The sequence below is a fragment of the Cheilinus undulatus genome, linkage group 24 (assembly GCF_018320785.1).
Source record: "Cheilinus undulatus linkage group 24, ASM1832078v1, whole genome shotgun sequence".
NCBI classification, from domain to species: domain Eukaryota; kingdom Metazoa; phylum Chordata; class Actinopteri; order Labriformes; family Labridae; genus Cheilinus; species Cheilinus undulatus.
Genome location: NC_054888.1, coordinates 7891533 through 7908939, shown reverse-complemented (window position 1 = coordinate 7908939; position 17407 = coordinate 7891533). Strand labels below are relative to the sequence as shown.

The following is a 17407-nucleotide window of genomic DNA, read 5'->3' as shown; positions in this document are numbered from 1 at the left end:
GTATGTTTGTTAGTACATGTGTTAGTATGTGTAATGGTTCATGTGTTGGTATATGTGTTGGTTCATGTGTTAGTATGTGTGTAAACAGATGTGTTAGAATGTGTGTTTGTACATGTCTTCATATATATGTTAGTACATGTGTTTGTATGTGTGTTAGTACGCGTTAGTATGTGTCTTAGTACATGTGTTAGAATGTTTGTTAGTACATGTTTTGGTAGGTGTGTTGGTTCATGTGTTAGTATGTGTTTTATAATGTGTGTTGGTTTATATGTTGGTTTTATGTGTTAGTCTGTGTGTTATTATGTGTGTTGGTACATGTGTTGGTACACGTGTTAGCATATGTATTAGTACATGTGTTGGTAAATGTGTCAGTATGTTTTTTGGTACATGAGTAATATATGTATTGGTACATGTGTTAGTATGTGTGTTACCATGTAATAGTACATTTTTTGTTTGTTAATAGATGTTTGTACATGTGTTAGTACATGTTTTAGCATGTGTGTTTTCAGATGTTTTAGCATGTGTCAGTATGCGTATTTGTACACGTTATTTGTTTGCTAGTACATGTGTTAGTAAACATGTTTGTCTTTGTGAACATGGGATGCTACATGTGTAAGTAAATGTTACATCATATGTATATAGTTCATGTGTTGGTATGTGAGTGAACACGTATTTTTGTCCGTGTAGCACCTACATTAGTGTGTGTGTGATTGTGTGTGAATGTGTATGTATGGACACATGTATGTTTGTGTCATGATAATGTATGGATGGACAAATACGGGTATTTCTTTATCTGTGGACATCATCTGTCATGATTTTTGGGTTTAGTATTAATCCCATATGACACACAGAGAAATGACCACAAACACCAGTAATGTTTAACATAATTTATATTTATTTTCTTTTGAACAAAATGTTAATAAATGTATTTGTTTTACGTCCAAAAAAGATCATGACTCGTGGGACGCATTTTATAAATAATTTCATCCAAGTCTTTTGTAGAAAAAAAAGAAAGTAAATTAGCAAACTAAAGCATCTCTAGTATGACAATATGACAACTTTATCATAATTTTTTCTCTATATTTGAACCCTTTTCTCAATTCAAGCATCATTTTTTTGTATATTTTTCTCAAAGACCTCTTCATCTCATCTTTTTAACATCCAACTTAGTCCTACTCATCAACTCACACCACTGCTTTAGACAACAGAAAATGCGGCAAAAATCTCAAAAAACAGACAAAAACCAAGGTGGCCAACAGAAAACACAGTGAGATTCCAAACAGTGGGGGGGGGGGGGGGGGGGGGTGGGCCCGGGAAAATAGGGGGAAAGGGGGAAGGCGTGGGTGGTGGGCGGCCATTTTGGGATTCCACATCCTCAGGACATATTTACAACAGAAAGGACAAGGGGGCATTGTTGGCGGTGGTGACGGTGGTCGGGGAAGGGAAGGCGGAAGTTTGTTTGTGGTGGGGTTCATCTGCATAGATCCACAGGACTCAGATCGTGAACAGCTAGAGATCGAAGGGGACGGAGCACAAAGTGTGAGCCTGTTACATCCGCTGCTGTCTTCAAGGGAATGTAGTTTTTGTCATCACAGTTTGCCAAGGAAAACAAAGCAACAAAACGACACGGCACGAGAATATCAAGCAAAAGGGATCAGGGTGTAAACTGAGAGGAGAGATTTTGGGCTAAAGTCTGAGGCAAATGTTGACTTGACTTTCCACGGGACATCCCATTCCTGTAATGAGTGTGTAAAGAGCAAACTGATGGTTGCTATGCCATGTGAAGCGAGGTAAGGTCAAGATTTGGGAGTGCACTGAAACAAAGAGGTGAATTTAGAACTCCTCTATGTCTTTAACTGATAATTAAATCAGCACGTAAGACAAAATTGTTCCATTAAAGAGGTTTAACTAAAATTGCTGGCATGTCATTGTTGCTAAAAATCTATTCATGTCCAATATTAGCTAAAAAGGGGAGTCTGAAATCTTCCTACTTCCTATATGACTGTTTCTTGTTTCAACGTGCACTTTCCTTGCAGCAGCCATGCAAAAAATACGAATAAAAAAAGAACAAAACTGGATGGATCAGCCCTTGAAAACTCCTCACACTCCTCGCACGCTGACGCTAACACAGCCCTTTGCTAGTCTGTGAAAGATAGCAGTTGATCAGCTCGCCTAAGGGTATTTAAGAGTCGACAGATTGATTGATTGATTGGTCTGCTGGTCACTCGCTCCAATTCCAAGATGCAGAAAAAGGCCAGTGCAGATGCCACAAAGTGGGACACTCACGCTGGCTTTCCTTTTTTTTTTTCTATATTGCTCCATTGCCTGAATCTGCCTCATTGGGTGTACACAGCAGAGAGGCACTCAAAGATCTGGGACCTCATTTATCAAACAAGTGTAGAACAAGTTGTCAATGTGTGGGAATGAACTCTTGGTAAAAGAACGAAAAGTCGTCCACCCATCCGTCACCCATTGAGAGCTAATTTACAAAGGATCACAACAGAAAAAGTGGGACTAAATCTGGTTTATTTCCTGCATTAGCAATATTTACGGTTGCCCTTTTCCTCTGTTGTTTTGTAAACCTTGAGTTTCTAAACACAGGGTATTTGGGTATCCAGATACCTGATTTTTTAAGTCCTTTATCATTTCATCTTGTTTGATCAATAACTTAAAAGATAATTAAGAACATCCAAACAACTGCTAATGTTTTAGCCATCTGCTTGATCATGTTTCCATTACCTCGAGAGGGGCTAAAGGCTAATTAGTTATCAGCTAAAGCTTATTATTAATTCTCTCATACTTTCACTGAACTCACTAACTAGCTTTGAATTATGCTTGCTTATGTAATGTTAGCTAAAAGGTGGGCAAGTAGAAGCATGAACTATTGTCACATTAGCTTCAAAGTGACCAAAGGCTAATGCAAAAGTTGGCGCTGTTATCACATTAGCTTTGGAATTAGCTGTCATCTAGTAAAGACAGAAGACAAGTTGTTTAACAGATATTTTTGATGCCATATCCATCCAGACAAACGCTAGAGTGGCTAAAGGCTAACAGAACCGTTAGCTCTGTTACATAAATAGGTATTAAAGAGCCTAAGTCATAGCTTACTCGTAACCTAGGAATTAACTTTCTAGCTTATGAAATGTTTTGCTAAAAAGCTATTATATAGTTTTAGCCAAATGGTCAGAAAATAAGTGGTTTAACAGAAACATTTTGACACGGTATCCATACAACCACTATTGCCCCTGCTCAGTAATAATAGCATCAGCTTGAAAGTGACTAAAGGCTAACAAAACAGTTAACTCTGTTACTTAATTTGGTATGAAAAAACTTCAGTCATAGCTTACCAGCTAGTAAGGAGGTTAACTTCCTAGCTGGTGAATGTTAGCTAAAAATGATAGTGTAATATCATTAGCTGTCTAGTTTTAGCTAACTGGTAAGCAAATCAACAAAATAATATGAACATCAGCCTGAAAGTGGCTAAAGGCTAACACAACAGTAGGCTCTGATACCTAGTCATGAATTAAGAGGCTTAGTTATAGCTAACTAGGAATCAGCTAACATTCCATAAGCTAGGAAGTTAAGAAAATGGTCAAGGGATAGGATTAGTTGTTGTCCATTTTTGGCTGACTGGTTAGCAAAAAAGTTGTTTTACAAAGGACTTTGATGCCATAGTCATCTAGACAACTGCTAAAGTGGCTTAAGGCTAACACAACAGTTAGTTCTGCTCATAATTATGTTTTAAAGAGTCAAAGTCATCGGTTACTGTCAAGCTAGAAATTAACTTCCTAAATTATAGAATGTTAGCTTAAAACGGGGTGATTAGTAGTATTAGCTGTTGTCTAGTTTTAGCCAAATGGTTTTAGCCAAGTTGTTTAACAGAACAATTTTGGATGCAGTATCTGTCCATACAATCAGGATTGTTAGCATTTAGCCCCCTACGCAATAATATTACCATCAGCTTGAAAGATGCTAAAGGCCAACACAACAGTTAGCTCTTCTGCTAAATTAGGTATGAAAATGTGTGATGAATAGCATTAGCTGTTGTCTAGTTTTAGCTAACTGTTAGCAATTAAGTTGTTAAACAGAGATTTTGACGCCATATCCATCCAGACAACCACTAATGTTAGCATTTAGCCACCTGTTTTCTGTCACATTAGCTTAAAAGTTTAATAAGGATGATAAAGAAGTTAGCTCTGCTACTTAATTAGGTATGAAAAAGTTAAAGCCATAGCTTGCAAGTTAACAAGCTTATGTAATACACGTTAGTTAGAAAGTGGTAGACTAATAACATTAGTTGTTGCTGGATCAAGCTAATTGACTAGCTTAGCTTAGTTAAATTTTTCCACAGAGAATCTGAACTTTCCCCTCCAGATTTGCAATATCAACAGTCTTGTTAACTGCTTGCCTTTGAATGTCTGTGGCATGCATGTTGGTGGCTAGCTAGAAGCATTGGCTAGCCAGCTAACACTACATTGAAATTTCTCCTTTTGTGCCTAAAGCCCCACGTTTTATCAGAGTTTCTGCTGATGCCCACAAAAGGATGCCAATAGCCAATGCAAGAGAAATGATCAAAGCCTGAAGAAATGTTTGGAAATGTTGAAGTGTCGTCCTACTTACACGGATAGGCTACCAAGGACATACAGGCTAACAGATGCTAACTTTGTGTACTGCTTCCACTAAGCCACCAACAGATCCAATCATATCACTGCGATTTGATAAGAATCTATCTTGCTACCTAGTTGCAGATAACACTAAAGATAGCCCTCAGGAGGTTTAGTTTAGCTCTTATGCTAGCTTGGTTCACAGTATAGTTAATTTAAGTCCAAATTCCTGCGGGTGAGGCTTAGCTTCTACTGTTGAGAGATTCTCAAGCACCGATATCAAGTTCACACATGGCTGATAAGTGAGGTCCCTGGTGTTTTGGCATCATGCATTTGTTCTCTAATGTCCCTGGGTTGTCCCTGCAGTCTCGCATACGACTACTCTAAATACTTCAACGTTCAGACGAGCCACCGGGCTGCCTATCTGCAACACCGACACTACCGTATGAGGTAAACTGAACGATTTAGAAACTAGAGAACACCACTTCCCATCTAGGAGCTCACCGGCTCCTGTAACACCTCGCAGTCATGAGCCGAACCTTCACGACGTTCGCCACTTCGTCGCTCCTAACTTGCTCAATGGCCCAACAAGTTAGAAGAGAAAGCGAGCCAGTCTCAGAGCACTTAAGGTCCTAAAATGTGTAGGCATGTACCATCGAAAAGGGGTTGAAAATAAGTCCTAGTGGGACAAAATACAAGCATAACATTAGAATATTGAAGAACCACATACATTTTGTTTTCAGAGAAACAAGACCCACATGAATGATGATGGATCAGCTGGTCCTGGCAGGCCCTCAAGCAACACATACAAGGTAGAAAGAAGATGCCTCAAAGGTGATGGAGAGCAGGAAGTGGAACACATTTGATATGTCAAAACATTCTGGCACCTGAAATAAATGCAGCAAAAATCTAAAGGTAATGATGAGTGAGAGTGCACACTTCATCAATGTCCGTTTTTTTTCCTCTGCCATCCATACACACCAAAAAACGTCAGGGGAGGGTAGGAAAGGAGGGAAGGAAAGGAGGGACGGAAGAGAAGGGGAGGAGGGACAATATGCTTGAAAAACATTTGGATGGAATAGAAACAATGAGCAGGTTTCAAGTGGCAAGAGGTCAGTTCTTTAGGGGGGTGGTTCTCAAACATCTCGGTTTGGCTGATGTCCAATCCCAGCACCCTTAGCTCCAGTTAAAACCCTCCCACTTCCTGTGGTTGTTGGTTCAAAGAGGCATTTCCTGCATGTCTCGCCAGATGTGTCCCTGGCAGCCATGACATTGTAAAAGCCATAATCCTCCGGAGCGACATCACTCTTTACAAGCACCAGATTCGACCCCAAGGTTCACTCCTCGTTAGAAGCGCTCTCCTCAGGCGAGAAAATGGCAGCCACGCCCACCAACGTGGAATTATGGGAGGCTGAAATGATGATGACAGTGTGTAGGAGGACAAGGGCCAGCAGGCAGATCTTCAGTCGCCCACTGCACAGTCTCGGGGTGGCAGCTGAGGTGACTGAGGCCCCCTCGGGCTGGCAGGAAGATGCAGTCCTTTTTAGTGTCTCGCCTGAAGGGTTGTCCATTTTGGAGTCCCATCGGACGTCGCAGCACTTCGCCTCACTGTCTGATGGATGTTCTCCCAGGAGTCCTGAGGAAGACATGACAAAGGGGAAAAATTCAGTGCCTTCCCAGTTAGACAGAACACATCTTTTTTTTTTAGATCCTTAGCAAAAGATTAGAAAGTCACAAACCAAAACACCACAAAACTGGAAATGATTTACCCATTTTCAAAAGATATAGAAACAAACCTATAGCTAAACCCCTTCAGAGATATCTTCCTACTATAATTGAAGAGCTGTCTGTCTTGATTTGCAAACCTCCCTGTTGCTCCATTCGTCATTCATACCTCTCAGAAAACTTCTTGGGTATACTGGTGCAAAACTGGAACGATGACAAAATCATAAATATGTATACATTTTCTATAAAATCCACAATTACAGTGCTGTTTTTTTGCTTTTTAGCTCTGCTGCCAGGTTCATGTTACTGGTACAGGAGTAGACAAATAGTGAGTTCGCAGCTTTGTTAGCCTTTGTTTGATAGCTAATCTGAATGAAAACAGGCTTTGTAACCTGCTTGGTTTATTTTGGTGCACTTTGTGTCATATTTCAGTGCTTTAGAGATTGTAAACGCTAGCCGTTAGCCCGTGATGCTACGAAAGCCAGAAATGCTAACGGCTAGCAGCAGAGACAGCAGTGCCAGAAAACCTTAAAGTTAGCCACCGACTTTTTTTACATAAATTATAGTGTAAGTAAGCCATCTTAAGTCAAATAACGATGTGGATAAGATGATTTGTTTTGATAAAATGTAATACATAAGCAAATTATTTAACTTACTGTCATATCCATGATGCAATATCGTTAGCCTCATAGCATAATTGACAAGTACTGTTACAGAATATAAAAAAAAAAAATCTGTTATTTTCTTTCTTTTTCCTGAAATCCTTAGAATATGACTTAGGCAATTATGCTATGAGGCTAACCATATGTTAAGTGTATATTAAAGCAGTGGTTTTCAAACTTTTTTTGCACAAGGCACACCTAGGGTTAAGCCAAAATCTCAAAGCACACCTTGTTTAAATCGATACAAAATAGACTTTTTAAATAATGTTACTGTCAATCTGTCTATTACGGGAGATGATAAAGGGTAAAAATTGGTTAAAGTGATAAAAAAAAAACATGGTAAATTGAGGCAAAAGTGGGCAAAAATTGGCAAAAAGGTGGCATAAATGGGTTGAAATGTCAGAAAGGTGGCAAAATAAATCACACATGGCAGAAAAGTGGCCAAAAAAAAGTTTCTAAACGGTGTTAAATGTTAAATGTGATTGAAAAAAATGGCCAAACAATAGCACAGTTGGGCAAAAAATGGTAAAAAGGTAGCAAAAATTGGTTAAATGTGGCAAAAAGTTCCAAAAAGTGGCAAAAATGTGTCAAAATTAGTAAAAAGAAGTGGCAAGAATGCTTTAAAAAAAGCAGCAGCAAAATTGTTTAAGCTGTCAAAAATAAGTAGAAATATTGTTTAACTTGGTCTAAAATAGCATGAATTAATAATTTCAACACCTATTTCAACACAATAATAGCTTGCCATGCTTTTAGCTCTTAATAGGCTAACTGTTTGCCAGGATGCTAGCATCAATGCTACTGATCCAACACACACACACTGATATCATCAATATATCACAATGGGGGTTTTCAGGGGTCCACCCAGATCTGTGGGCAGGCCTGGTTACAGTTCTTGCCATAAAGTTGTGTTGTATGTTATTGTACAAATTCCCACGGCACACCTAGACTTGCCTTTAGGCACGCTTGTGTGCCTTGCCACACCATTTGAGAACCACTTGATTAGATTAGTGGTTCCCAACCACAAAAATGGACATATTGTTGTCAAAATGAAACATAAATAGTTTTCATCATTTAAAGCCAAACACAATAGCCCAAACCACAAGTGTTGGCAAAAATCCTTAGTATGAATCATTCATATGGGTAGTTTGAGTGATCCTAATTTTAACAACCTCAGAACACACAGGCCACCGTGTGGCCCCTAAAATCTCTGGCGCCCCCCTAAGGAGGTCCTGGACCTCAGGTTAGGAACCAAGGGATTAGCTTGTTTATCAAAATCAAATTAATGTGAGCTCCTTTTAAGGTAGTAGTATTGACAACAATGTTGAACTTCATAAAAACTCGATCATTTGTCTCATGCTGTTTCTGTGTTCCACAGATCTGTGAGGAGTTCCTCTGTGCCACTACCAAGGATTTTTGGGGGCCTTTACAGACGCTTTAGATGAGCGCTCCCATTGACTGCTTAAACTGTGTCAAGCTATGGAAGGAGCCATTGGACAAGAAACAGACAGCCTACACTAACAGGTCAGATACACATATTAATCACTGAATTTACAAAGACAGTGCTACTTTTTAAAAACTTTTATACCAGCTTAATATAATATAATAATTATAAAATTGACTTTATCTTTAAGTGTGGTTTTACTGGTTCTCTACAGTTTGGAGAAACTTTTCCTGAAATGCCTGGTGAATACAGTGTAGTGCTTTTCCCATGACTTATAAGTGAAATATAAATGTCATGCTTATGCTCAGTATCAGTAATTGGACTGAATTTTTTTCTCATTCTGTTTTTAAAGGACAGATCCTGATGAAAAGCTGACCAAAGGTGTCAGGTTTGGATCCTCGTTGGTTCAGTGGATGATGTGGACAGACACTGTTGTGGTTAAGGATGCCTCACAGATCTACTTTGTAATTTTGAAAAGTTCAATGCATACAGGAGCTACTTTCCTGAACTTTACCACCTCTTTTTGTTGCATAACCCCTGCATGTCACAAGACACCAGGGGGGACATGGCCCCCCCCCGGCCCCTGCTTGATCCAGGTACCGGCTGCAGTGGGGTCTGAACCCTAGCCTCTTCTGCATTGGGTGCTTGTGAGTGTGCAGAACTAGTCCACTGCACCACTGGTACCTTTCACACTAGGGGATTTTCTCCTGGTGCATTTATCATCTTCATTTGGGATTTTGGCCTTTAAAATTCACAACCTCTTCCCCAAGAATTCCACTCGTTTTTCTTTCTCATTTTGAATTCAAGTTTTCACCAAGCCATGGGAAGACTTGAACCAGCAACCTCCTGATAATGAGACAGCCTGCTCTCTCCCAAGGCCACAGAGAAAGACAGTTACTGAAGTCTTCCAGAGGTTTTTACATTCTCCCTGTAGACTCAAATCTTGAAAACTGACTAAGCCATGGTAAGATTTGAACCCACAATCTCAGAAGTCCCAAGCAATCCTTTATCTCACTAGCCTACAGAGACAGACACATGTAATGGTCTTCCAGGGGTTTCCACTTCTGTATTTAGGGTCAAAGCTTGAAAATTGACTGATTTGAACCTGCAACCTTCAGACAGACCTCTATCTCCTCAGCACCACATAGACAAACACCTCCTAAAGCTTTTCCTTCTTTCTTTAGACTCAGTTCTTAAAAACATGACCAAGCCAAAGTAAGATTTGAACCTAGACCCTCCAGTTTCCTTGTTAGTCCTGGATCCCTCTAGGCTACAGAAAGAGTTACAGGTGTAAGTCTGTCTGAGGTTTTCATTACTTTGTTTTGACACCGGACTTCAAAATGAACCAACCCTGCCTGAATTAGGTTCAAACCAGGAACATTTGGATTGCCAGTCAGTTTTCTATCCCCTTCAGCAATTGGATTAGGCACTAGCTCAGGTTTCTCCAAAGCTTTCAGTGTTTTATTTGGGTGTTGGACTTTCAAACTCACCAGTAGTGAATAAGAATCAGTCACACAACCTGCAGACTGCCAGGTAGACTTTTTTCACCACTGAGCTGAGCCAGGAGGCCAGGTCCCCCCACCCATTGAGATTGGGTACCAACCCATGGTAGCAGGACAGCTCATCATGAGGACACCTAACCTGAGTGAGAGAAGATTGTGTCGTCGCTAAAGCCTTTTGACTTATTATTATATATACACCGCATTCCAAATTATAATGCAAGTGATATTTTTCTCTGATTTTCCTAAATAGTCGATGCAAATGACAGAATAATTTTCAAGTCATCAACTGTTAGAGCATAATTCAGACTTTACTGAACAAACCTCCCAATGAAAACCATTTTTTTTAAATAAAAAAAAAAACTCAAAACGCACTGTTCCAAATTATCATTCACAACAGAGTTTCAAAACATTTTATAGGTTATAAAGAACAAGTTACAAGTTAACATACGACCCCTTCTTTGATATCACCTTCACAGTTCTTACATCCATTGAACTTGTGAGTTTTTGGAGAGTATCTGCTGCATGAGTTTCTCTCCTTTTATGCCCATAGCAGCCAATGACACAGAGGTATTCTGTGCAGCATGAGATTGTGAATTGTCATGCATGAAGGTAATCTTTCTACGGAAGGCATCGTTCTTCTTTTTGTGCCATGGAAGAAAGTGGTCAGTCATAAACTGTGTATACTTTGCCGAGGTCATGTTCACACCTTCAGGGACCCTAAGGGGCCTACCAGCTCTCTCCCCATGATTCCGGCCCAAGACATGACTCCACCCCCTCCTTGCTGACATCACAGCCTTGTTGGGACATGGTGGCCATTCACCAACCATCCGCTACTCCTCCATCTGGACCATCCAGGGTTGCACTGCACTCATCAGTAAACAAGACTGTTTAAAAATGAGTCTTTATGTATTTCTGGGCCCACTGCAACCGTTTCTGCTTATGAGCATTGGTTAGGGGTGGCTGAATAGTAGGTTTATACACGACTGCAAGCCTCTGGAGGATCCTACACCTTGAGGTTGGTGGGACTCCAGAGGCACCAGCAGCTTCAAATACCTGTTTGCTGCTTTGTAATGGCATTTTAGCAGCTGCTGATAAATTTGTCTGGCAGAAACTTTCCTCATTATTCCTTCATCTGCACAAACCTGTTTGTGAATCAACCACAAATTTCTTCACAGTACGATGATCACACTTAAGTTTTCCTGAAATATCTAATGTTTTCATGCCTTGTCCAAGGCACTATTTGAGGCTTTTCGGCAGCAAAGATATTGAAACCTGTGGCCTGCTTAATAATGTGGAACATCCTTGTTTTCCTTTATTTGGGCTCACCTGGCAAACTAATTATCACAGGTGTCTGAGACTGATTTCAGTGATCCAGAGAGCCCTAAGACACAATACCATCCATGAGTTTGATTGAAAAACAAAAAATTGTATGTTTATGACACTAAAACTCAATTTGCATAACAATTTGGAACACAGTGTAGAAGGAAGGTCACTATGATCAATGTTATAGTCTTCCTGGCTACCATTACACCATGAAGACAAAAGAACACTCCAAGCATCTCAGAGTAAAGCTCAATGAAAACTCATAAAGTTGCTGGCGTTTCGTTCTCCATAATAGGAAGAAGAAGGAAGAATCCACTGAGGCTGAAGCACTGGAGACTGCTCACCCAGGACTGAGACTAAGCAACATCAACGGCCAACAGTCCAGAGCTAGAAAAAATCAAAATACCATTTTGATACCCGTTTTTTACATTAATACATCAGTGAGAAATCAGTGCTGAACGACACATAATATACATCTCATCTAATTGTAGTAACCCTGCCTCCTCCATGTTAACAGATGGGACACTGGGTAAACTTTAGCACTTAATAACATGTCGTGATAGTGAATTATAGCACACTGATTTGTGTCAAGGTGTTCACTGATGTTAGAAGAAAGAAATAAGATTGAATATTCTTTGGGTGAGGGGGTATGCAAGTTACAGGTGAAATAAAGAAAGGAAAAAGCGAGCAGATTTAAGATCCTATCCTAGTGAAAGGGATGGCAAAATCCAGGAAAATGCTGAACAATAAGGTGTACTTATTTTCAGAATCCATCATTAAAACACAGCGGCCATTTTCCTCCAACACAATGCTGAGAGTGGAAAGCTCCAATGTTGGCATAATGCTGCAAAAACATGAGCCGTCCAAGAACACATTGTCATCATTTGCTTCATTTCGGTTTGTCTGCAATAAAGATGAGTGATATATAAAGAAGATTCTGTGATTAAATTAAGAAAAGGTTGTGGTGAAGTTTAAACCTCATCTAATTTGAATGGAGCCCTCTCCTTGCAGGACAGTGAGGGTCATCTCATCAACATTCGGGACATCCTACCGCCTCAGCTGTAGATCAAGACCACTTGACCTCCGTTTGCAGCTCTAATCACGACGCCGAGGACCAGACACGGTGACCCCCAGCTGAACTCGAATTAAAGTCCAGGACCACACAGAGGGTGACGCACCGCTGCAGCAGATGATGACTCTGGAAGTCTGAACTCGCCGGGTGTAAAAGGAGCCGCAGTCGTCCGCACAGTGAGAGCTGGACTGCTGAGGGAAAAGCTCACTAAGTTTTCACCAAATTAAAGCAGAAGGAGAGAGGAACTCAAGGGCAGATAAGGGCCTAGCTGATTGGACATGGGCAAACTTATATTAAGGCTAAAAACGCATACAAGATTGAGAACAACTGGTGTGTGTTTATGTCCACATGAATATCTTATTTTAAGATTATCTAAATATAAAGAAGCACCTAGATAATTGAATCTTGACCTTAAAGACAGTCAAATTTTTGATGGCATGTTTTAGGACATTAAAGTTTCCCACAGCAGAAGACTAAACAATACGTGGCTAAACAAAGCATGAACAGATTGCCTCAGATTCATTCTGCCCCCACACACCCACGCTGCACCTGCAAAGGTGTTGGAACTTCTTCTACCTGTGTGGTTTGCACGAGGATAAACTATTCTTCCAAGGAAGGAAAGGTTTAAGTTTTTCTTTTCACCATCATGTTCAAGCTTAGAATCTGAGATCACGCACTCTACATATGGAAATCTATTGAAAACCTATTTTAAATTTCACAATGGAGAAAGTCTTAAATGCTGTTAAACTAAGTGAGAATAGTAAATCAATGTTCCTGGCTACCATGACACCATGAAGAAAAAAGAACACTCCAAGCAACTCAGAGATTAGACTCATTAGATCTGGAGGAGTTCGCAGAAAGGTATGTGTTTCATAGACACCACCGCACCATTCCCACTGTGAAGCATGGTGGTGGCAGCATCATGCTGTGGGGATGCTTCCCGGCAGCCGGCCCTGGAAGGCTTGTAAAAGGTAGAGTAAATCAATATTCCCACCGATTCCTTGCATTTATTATTACCACTTGGTATCTGAATGGCCAAAACAAATGTTAATGCAAGGTATAAACACACCTCAGCTTGGAGCTCATCCTGAGTAAGGCTCAATCCTCTGGGAGAACATTTTGAGGACAGATGAGACCAAGGTAGGGCTTTTTGAAAAAGCACGTCCTTCTACTGTTTACAGAAAACAGAATGAGGCCTACAAAGAAAAGAACACAGTACCTACAGTCAAACATTGTGGAGGTACAAAGATGTTTTGGGTTTGTTTTGCTGCCTCTGGCACTAGGTGCCTTGACTGTGTGCAAGAATTCAAGAAATCTGGAGATTATCAAAAGATTTTGGGCCACAATGTAGGGCCTAGTGTCAGAAAGCTGGGTCTGCGTCAGAGGTCATGGGTGTTCCAGCAGGACAACGACCCCAAACATACCTCAAAAAGCACCAAGAAATAGTTGGAGACAAAGTGCTTGAGAGTTCTGAAGTAGCCAGCAATGAGTCAAGATCCAAATCCCATTGAACACCTATGGAGAGATCTCAAAACTGCTGTTGCAAGAAGGCACCCTTCAAATCCAAGAGATCTGAAGCGGTTTGCAAAAGAAGAGTGGTCCAAAATTCCAGTTGAAAGGTGTAAGAAGCTTGTTGATATTTATAGAAAGTGATTGGTTTCAGTTATTTTTTCCCAAGGGTGTGCAACCAAATATTAAGTTGAAGGTGGCAACAATTTCGTCCGGCCAATTTTTTGAGTTTTGTGTAAAATTATTTCAATTTTGGCTTTTATCTTCTGCTTTTTTGTGTTGCACATACAGGAAATAAACATGTGTATACCAAAAACATTTCTAATTGCAACAATTTCTGGGAGAAATTGTGTATTTTCTGGAAAATTCCAGGGGTGCCACTACTTTCGTCCATGACTGGATAAGTCAGAATGGCAGAAAACTTCTGCTGATGCTGAGAAACTTTTCTTGTAAGCAATACTTAATATCTTCGTGTGAGCTTTCAAAACTTTCTCATAAATGTGGTACAGTTTCTGGCACCCTTAGAAATCATTTTATTGGTTCTGACACTTAATTTCTTCCTGTTTTCTGCTCATGTCTCCAAATAAGCTCCCTACCTTTCTGACCAGGTCAAAAAGTGGAAATGAAGAAGCTTTTAAAAGCAGAATTTCTTCTTTTTTGATTACATGGCTGCACAATAAATCATACATTGCTAAAAATAAGACACCCCTGCTCTTCATTCAGTAAATGATATTAAAGATAATATTCCCACCCTTTTTCTTGGTGCTCTCTCTACACCTTTAATTTTGAAGAGTCTCTTAGCTCATAAAGCATCATTGACATGACAGAAGTCATCACAGGTCCATTTGATCTCCTCTGTTGCAGCCAAACTAAGCAAAGCACCGGTGTTTATGCAGGGTGTTTCTGCTGATGCTCAGCTCTTACAGGTTTGTTTGTTGTTTGCTGGCATCCAGCCTGCGTCTGCTCCTCCGAGGCAGAGTCCTTGGTGAGTACTACTGTATAAACTGCAGTAAATATTGAGAGACAGGCCAAATTCAATTTATCAATGCATTGTTAAAATGTCCTTGTCTGAGCTCGGTTATGCCTCCCCATGCCACTAGGTGTCATCAGAAAGCCTTCAGATACACTTCTGTGTTTTCCTGCAGGGATGCTGTCCAGTAAATATGGAGACAGAGTGAATTAATGCTGAGCATTAAACTGGGGGCTTTTCTTGGAGGCAGAAGAGAATACAAGGCCACAAAACCGCCCACTCATGCTCCAAGTTCACGTTGTCGTTGTAAACAAGCGGCAGACAGGGGAGGTGTTTACCTGTGCAGATGAAGCTGGGGCTGCCGCCGTGGATCAGGTCGTCGTTGTCGGGCAGGATGAACGGACAGCTCTGCTGGACCTCCAGGCAGTACTGGTGGCACGGTACCCTCTTCTTACAGGAATGCGGGGTGGTGGGGAAATACTGAGCACACAGCCAGGGCTTGTAGGCTGTCTGAGGAGGAGGAAACAGATGAAGAGGAGACATTAATAAACAGGACACTTGTTTTTCAAAGCTTTTTCTAAATCGAACATATACATTAATAAAAGCTCCTGAGATAATAGCCAAGGCTAGTCTGCAGGCAGGGACTTGTGCAGAGCAAACTTAAGAAAACACAGTGCAGTGATTTTTTTTTTTCTATTAAAGAGACATGAATTATAAGGAGATTCAAAATAACTTTCCCAATAATGAGGCTCAAAGGGATATAGACAGTATAGTTAAAGATTATTTTCCTTATTAATTGGTGATTTTTAACTCACATAATCTATGTTTCATTGAATACTGACTAACAATGTTATTCCCAAATGTCATCATCATCATCCAATATATTAAATAATTCCATTACTCAACATTTTGCTTGAAAATCACTCCATGTTTTGAAATCCTCCTCTCCACACTCTGCAGCTAAAGCCTTTCATGATTGAGTTTGGTGTGCTCCTGCACTCACGGCAATGCAATCGAAAATCAAGTGGCACAAATGCTTTTATTTTATCCAATTTCTGTCATTTTCCCAGTTGAAATCAAGTAATACACAATGCACAAACCTAAGTGCATAAGGAGACAGATGGTGACACGCAAAGCTTAGTGAAACAAAATGAACCCAAAGCAAACAGCAGCTTGTATTCATGCTCGTTTTTTTTTTTGCTCCTTCTTCTTGTGTATTTTGTTCCTTCAAACTGGGATTAACACCAGAAAAGTCAGCAGTCCGCTGAGGAGGTAAACAGATTTGCTCAGAACCCCTCCTGCTGTCAAAATCATTAACAACCTGGTGGGATGAAAGGTTACCAGAAATTTGGGTGTCAAACAGCCAACATGTGAGCCGTTGTGAATTAAGCCAAAGGGGCTGGGTTAAGTAAGGCTGTGCTCTTAGATTACCTTTAAAAAAACATGGCAGCCAAATGAAGGAGGACGACACAAACTTTCTACTCTAGGAGGCCCTTCTAATGATGCTGGTAGTAGAAATTTAAATCTCAGTAGAGGTGAGTTTTTATTTGGCTGACAGTTAAAACGAAGAAATCTCTCCATCTGGTTACAAAGAAATTTGAACTGAAACATTTTCCAAAGGATTCTTTTTTTACAAATTCTAACAACTAAAACAGTACACAGACAATGCAAACCTTCACCTGATTTAAACATGTTCAAAGCATTATATTATCCATAGAAACAAGAGTGTTGTTTAAATGATATTAGAAAAAAACAGCACAAAAACCATAGACTAGAAATCTTTCAAACAAACCAAACATCTACTACAATGTTTGCTAACAAAAACACAGCATACATGCTAGTGTTTAGTCAGTTGCTTTTAGCCTTGTTAACAGCGTATCACTCAAATATATGCCTACTAACAAAATGCTAATGAGCCACCATTGAAAAGCTGCTAACAAACCAGTTTTACCATGCTAACACATCAAACAAGCCAGGTGCCCGTGTTCTCAAATGGTGTGCCGTGGCACACGTCTGACTTTACATAAGTACTACAACTATGCAACAACTAAAGAGACTATAACCAATGTCCTTACTGCATGCAAACATTACACATTGCATTGCATCATATAGCATTGCATGCTCACTGTCCATCTGTTATCTGTTAAATATGCAAATGTAAATTTACATGTAAAAAATATGATATCTCATGCTTTTACTTAGAAAATTGGAGGTATGGTGCCTCTAACAGCTGTGAGCCACATAGTTTTGTCTACATGTTAGCACAAGTCATAAAAATTCATAAATGGGTATGGAGAATATCCATGCAACACACTCCTCTTTGTGAGAAAAGCTAACAAGTCTTGGGAGTGAGAAAAATGGAAGAAAATTAAGAATATCCTCTGGTGGGACACTCCTGGTGTCTTGTCATCCTATGTGTAACCTCTTCCCTTGTTACTTGTCCATCTTAATAGGAGCGACAGAGAGAAAATAGGAACAGGGTAACTGGGGAACTGCAGTGCATCACTTGCATAGTGTCAGGATGCTACAAAAGGAAACTCTGTAACCAAACCGATGTAGCTGGCACTAGCTCACATTGCATGCGGTTGGGACTGGGACA

At 40.1% G+C, this 17407-nt stretch overlaps 1 protein-coding gene across 1 annotated transcript in view; it reads right to left on the bottom strand.

Moving 5' to 3' along the window:
- Positions 1-1329: 1329 nt before the first annotated feature.
- Positions 1330-17407, bottom strand: part of LOC121506051 (transmembrane protein FAM155A-like) — a 67447-nt gene continuing 51369 nt past the window's right edge. The window contains exons 2-3 of the mRNA XM_041781549.1: positions 15147-15318; positions 1330-6240 (exon numbers count right to left, since the gene is read on the bottom strand). Of these exons, the coding sequence (XP_041637483.1) occupies positions 5942-6240; positions 15147-15318 (471 nt within the window). The 3' untranslated portion in view covers positions 1330-5941. The remainder of the gene's footprint in view (positions 6241-15146; positions 15319-17407) is intronic.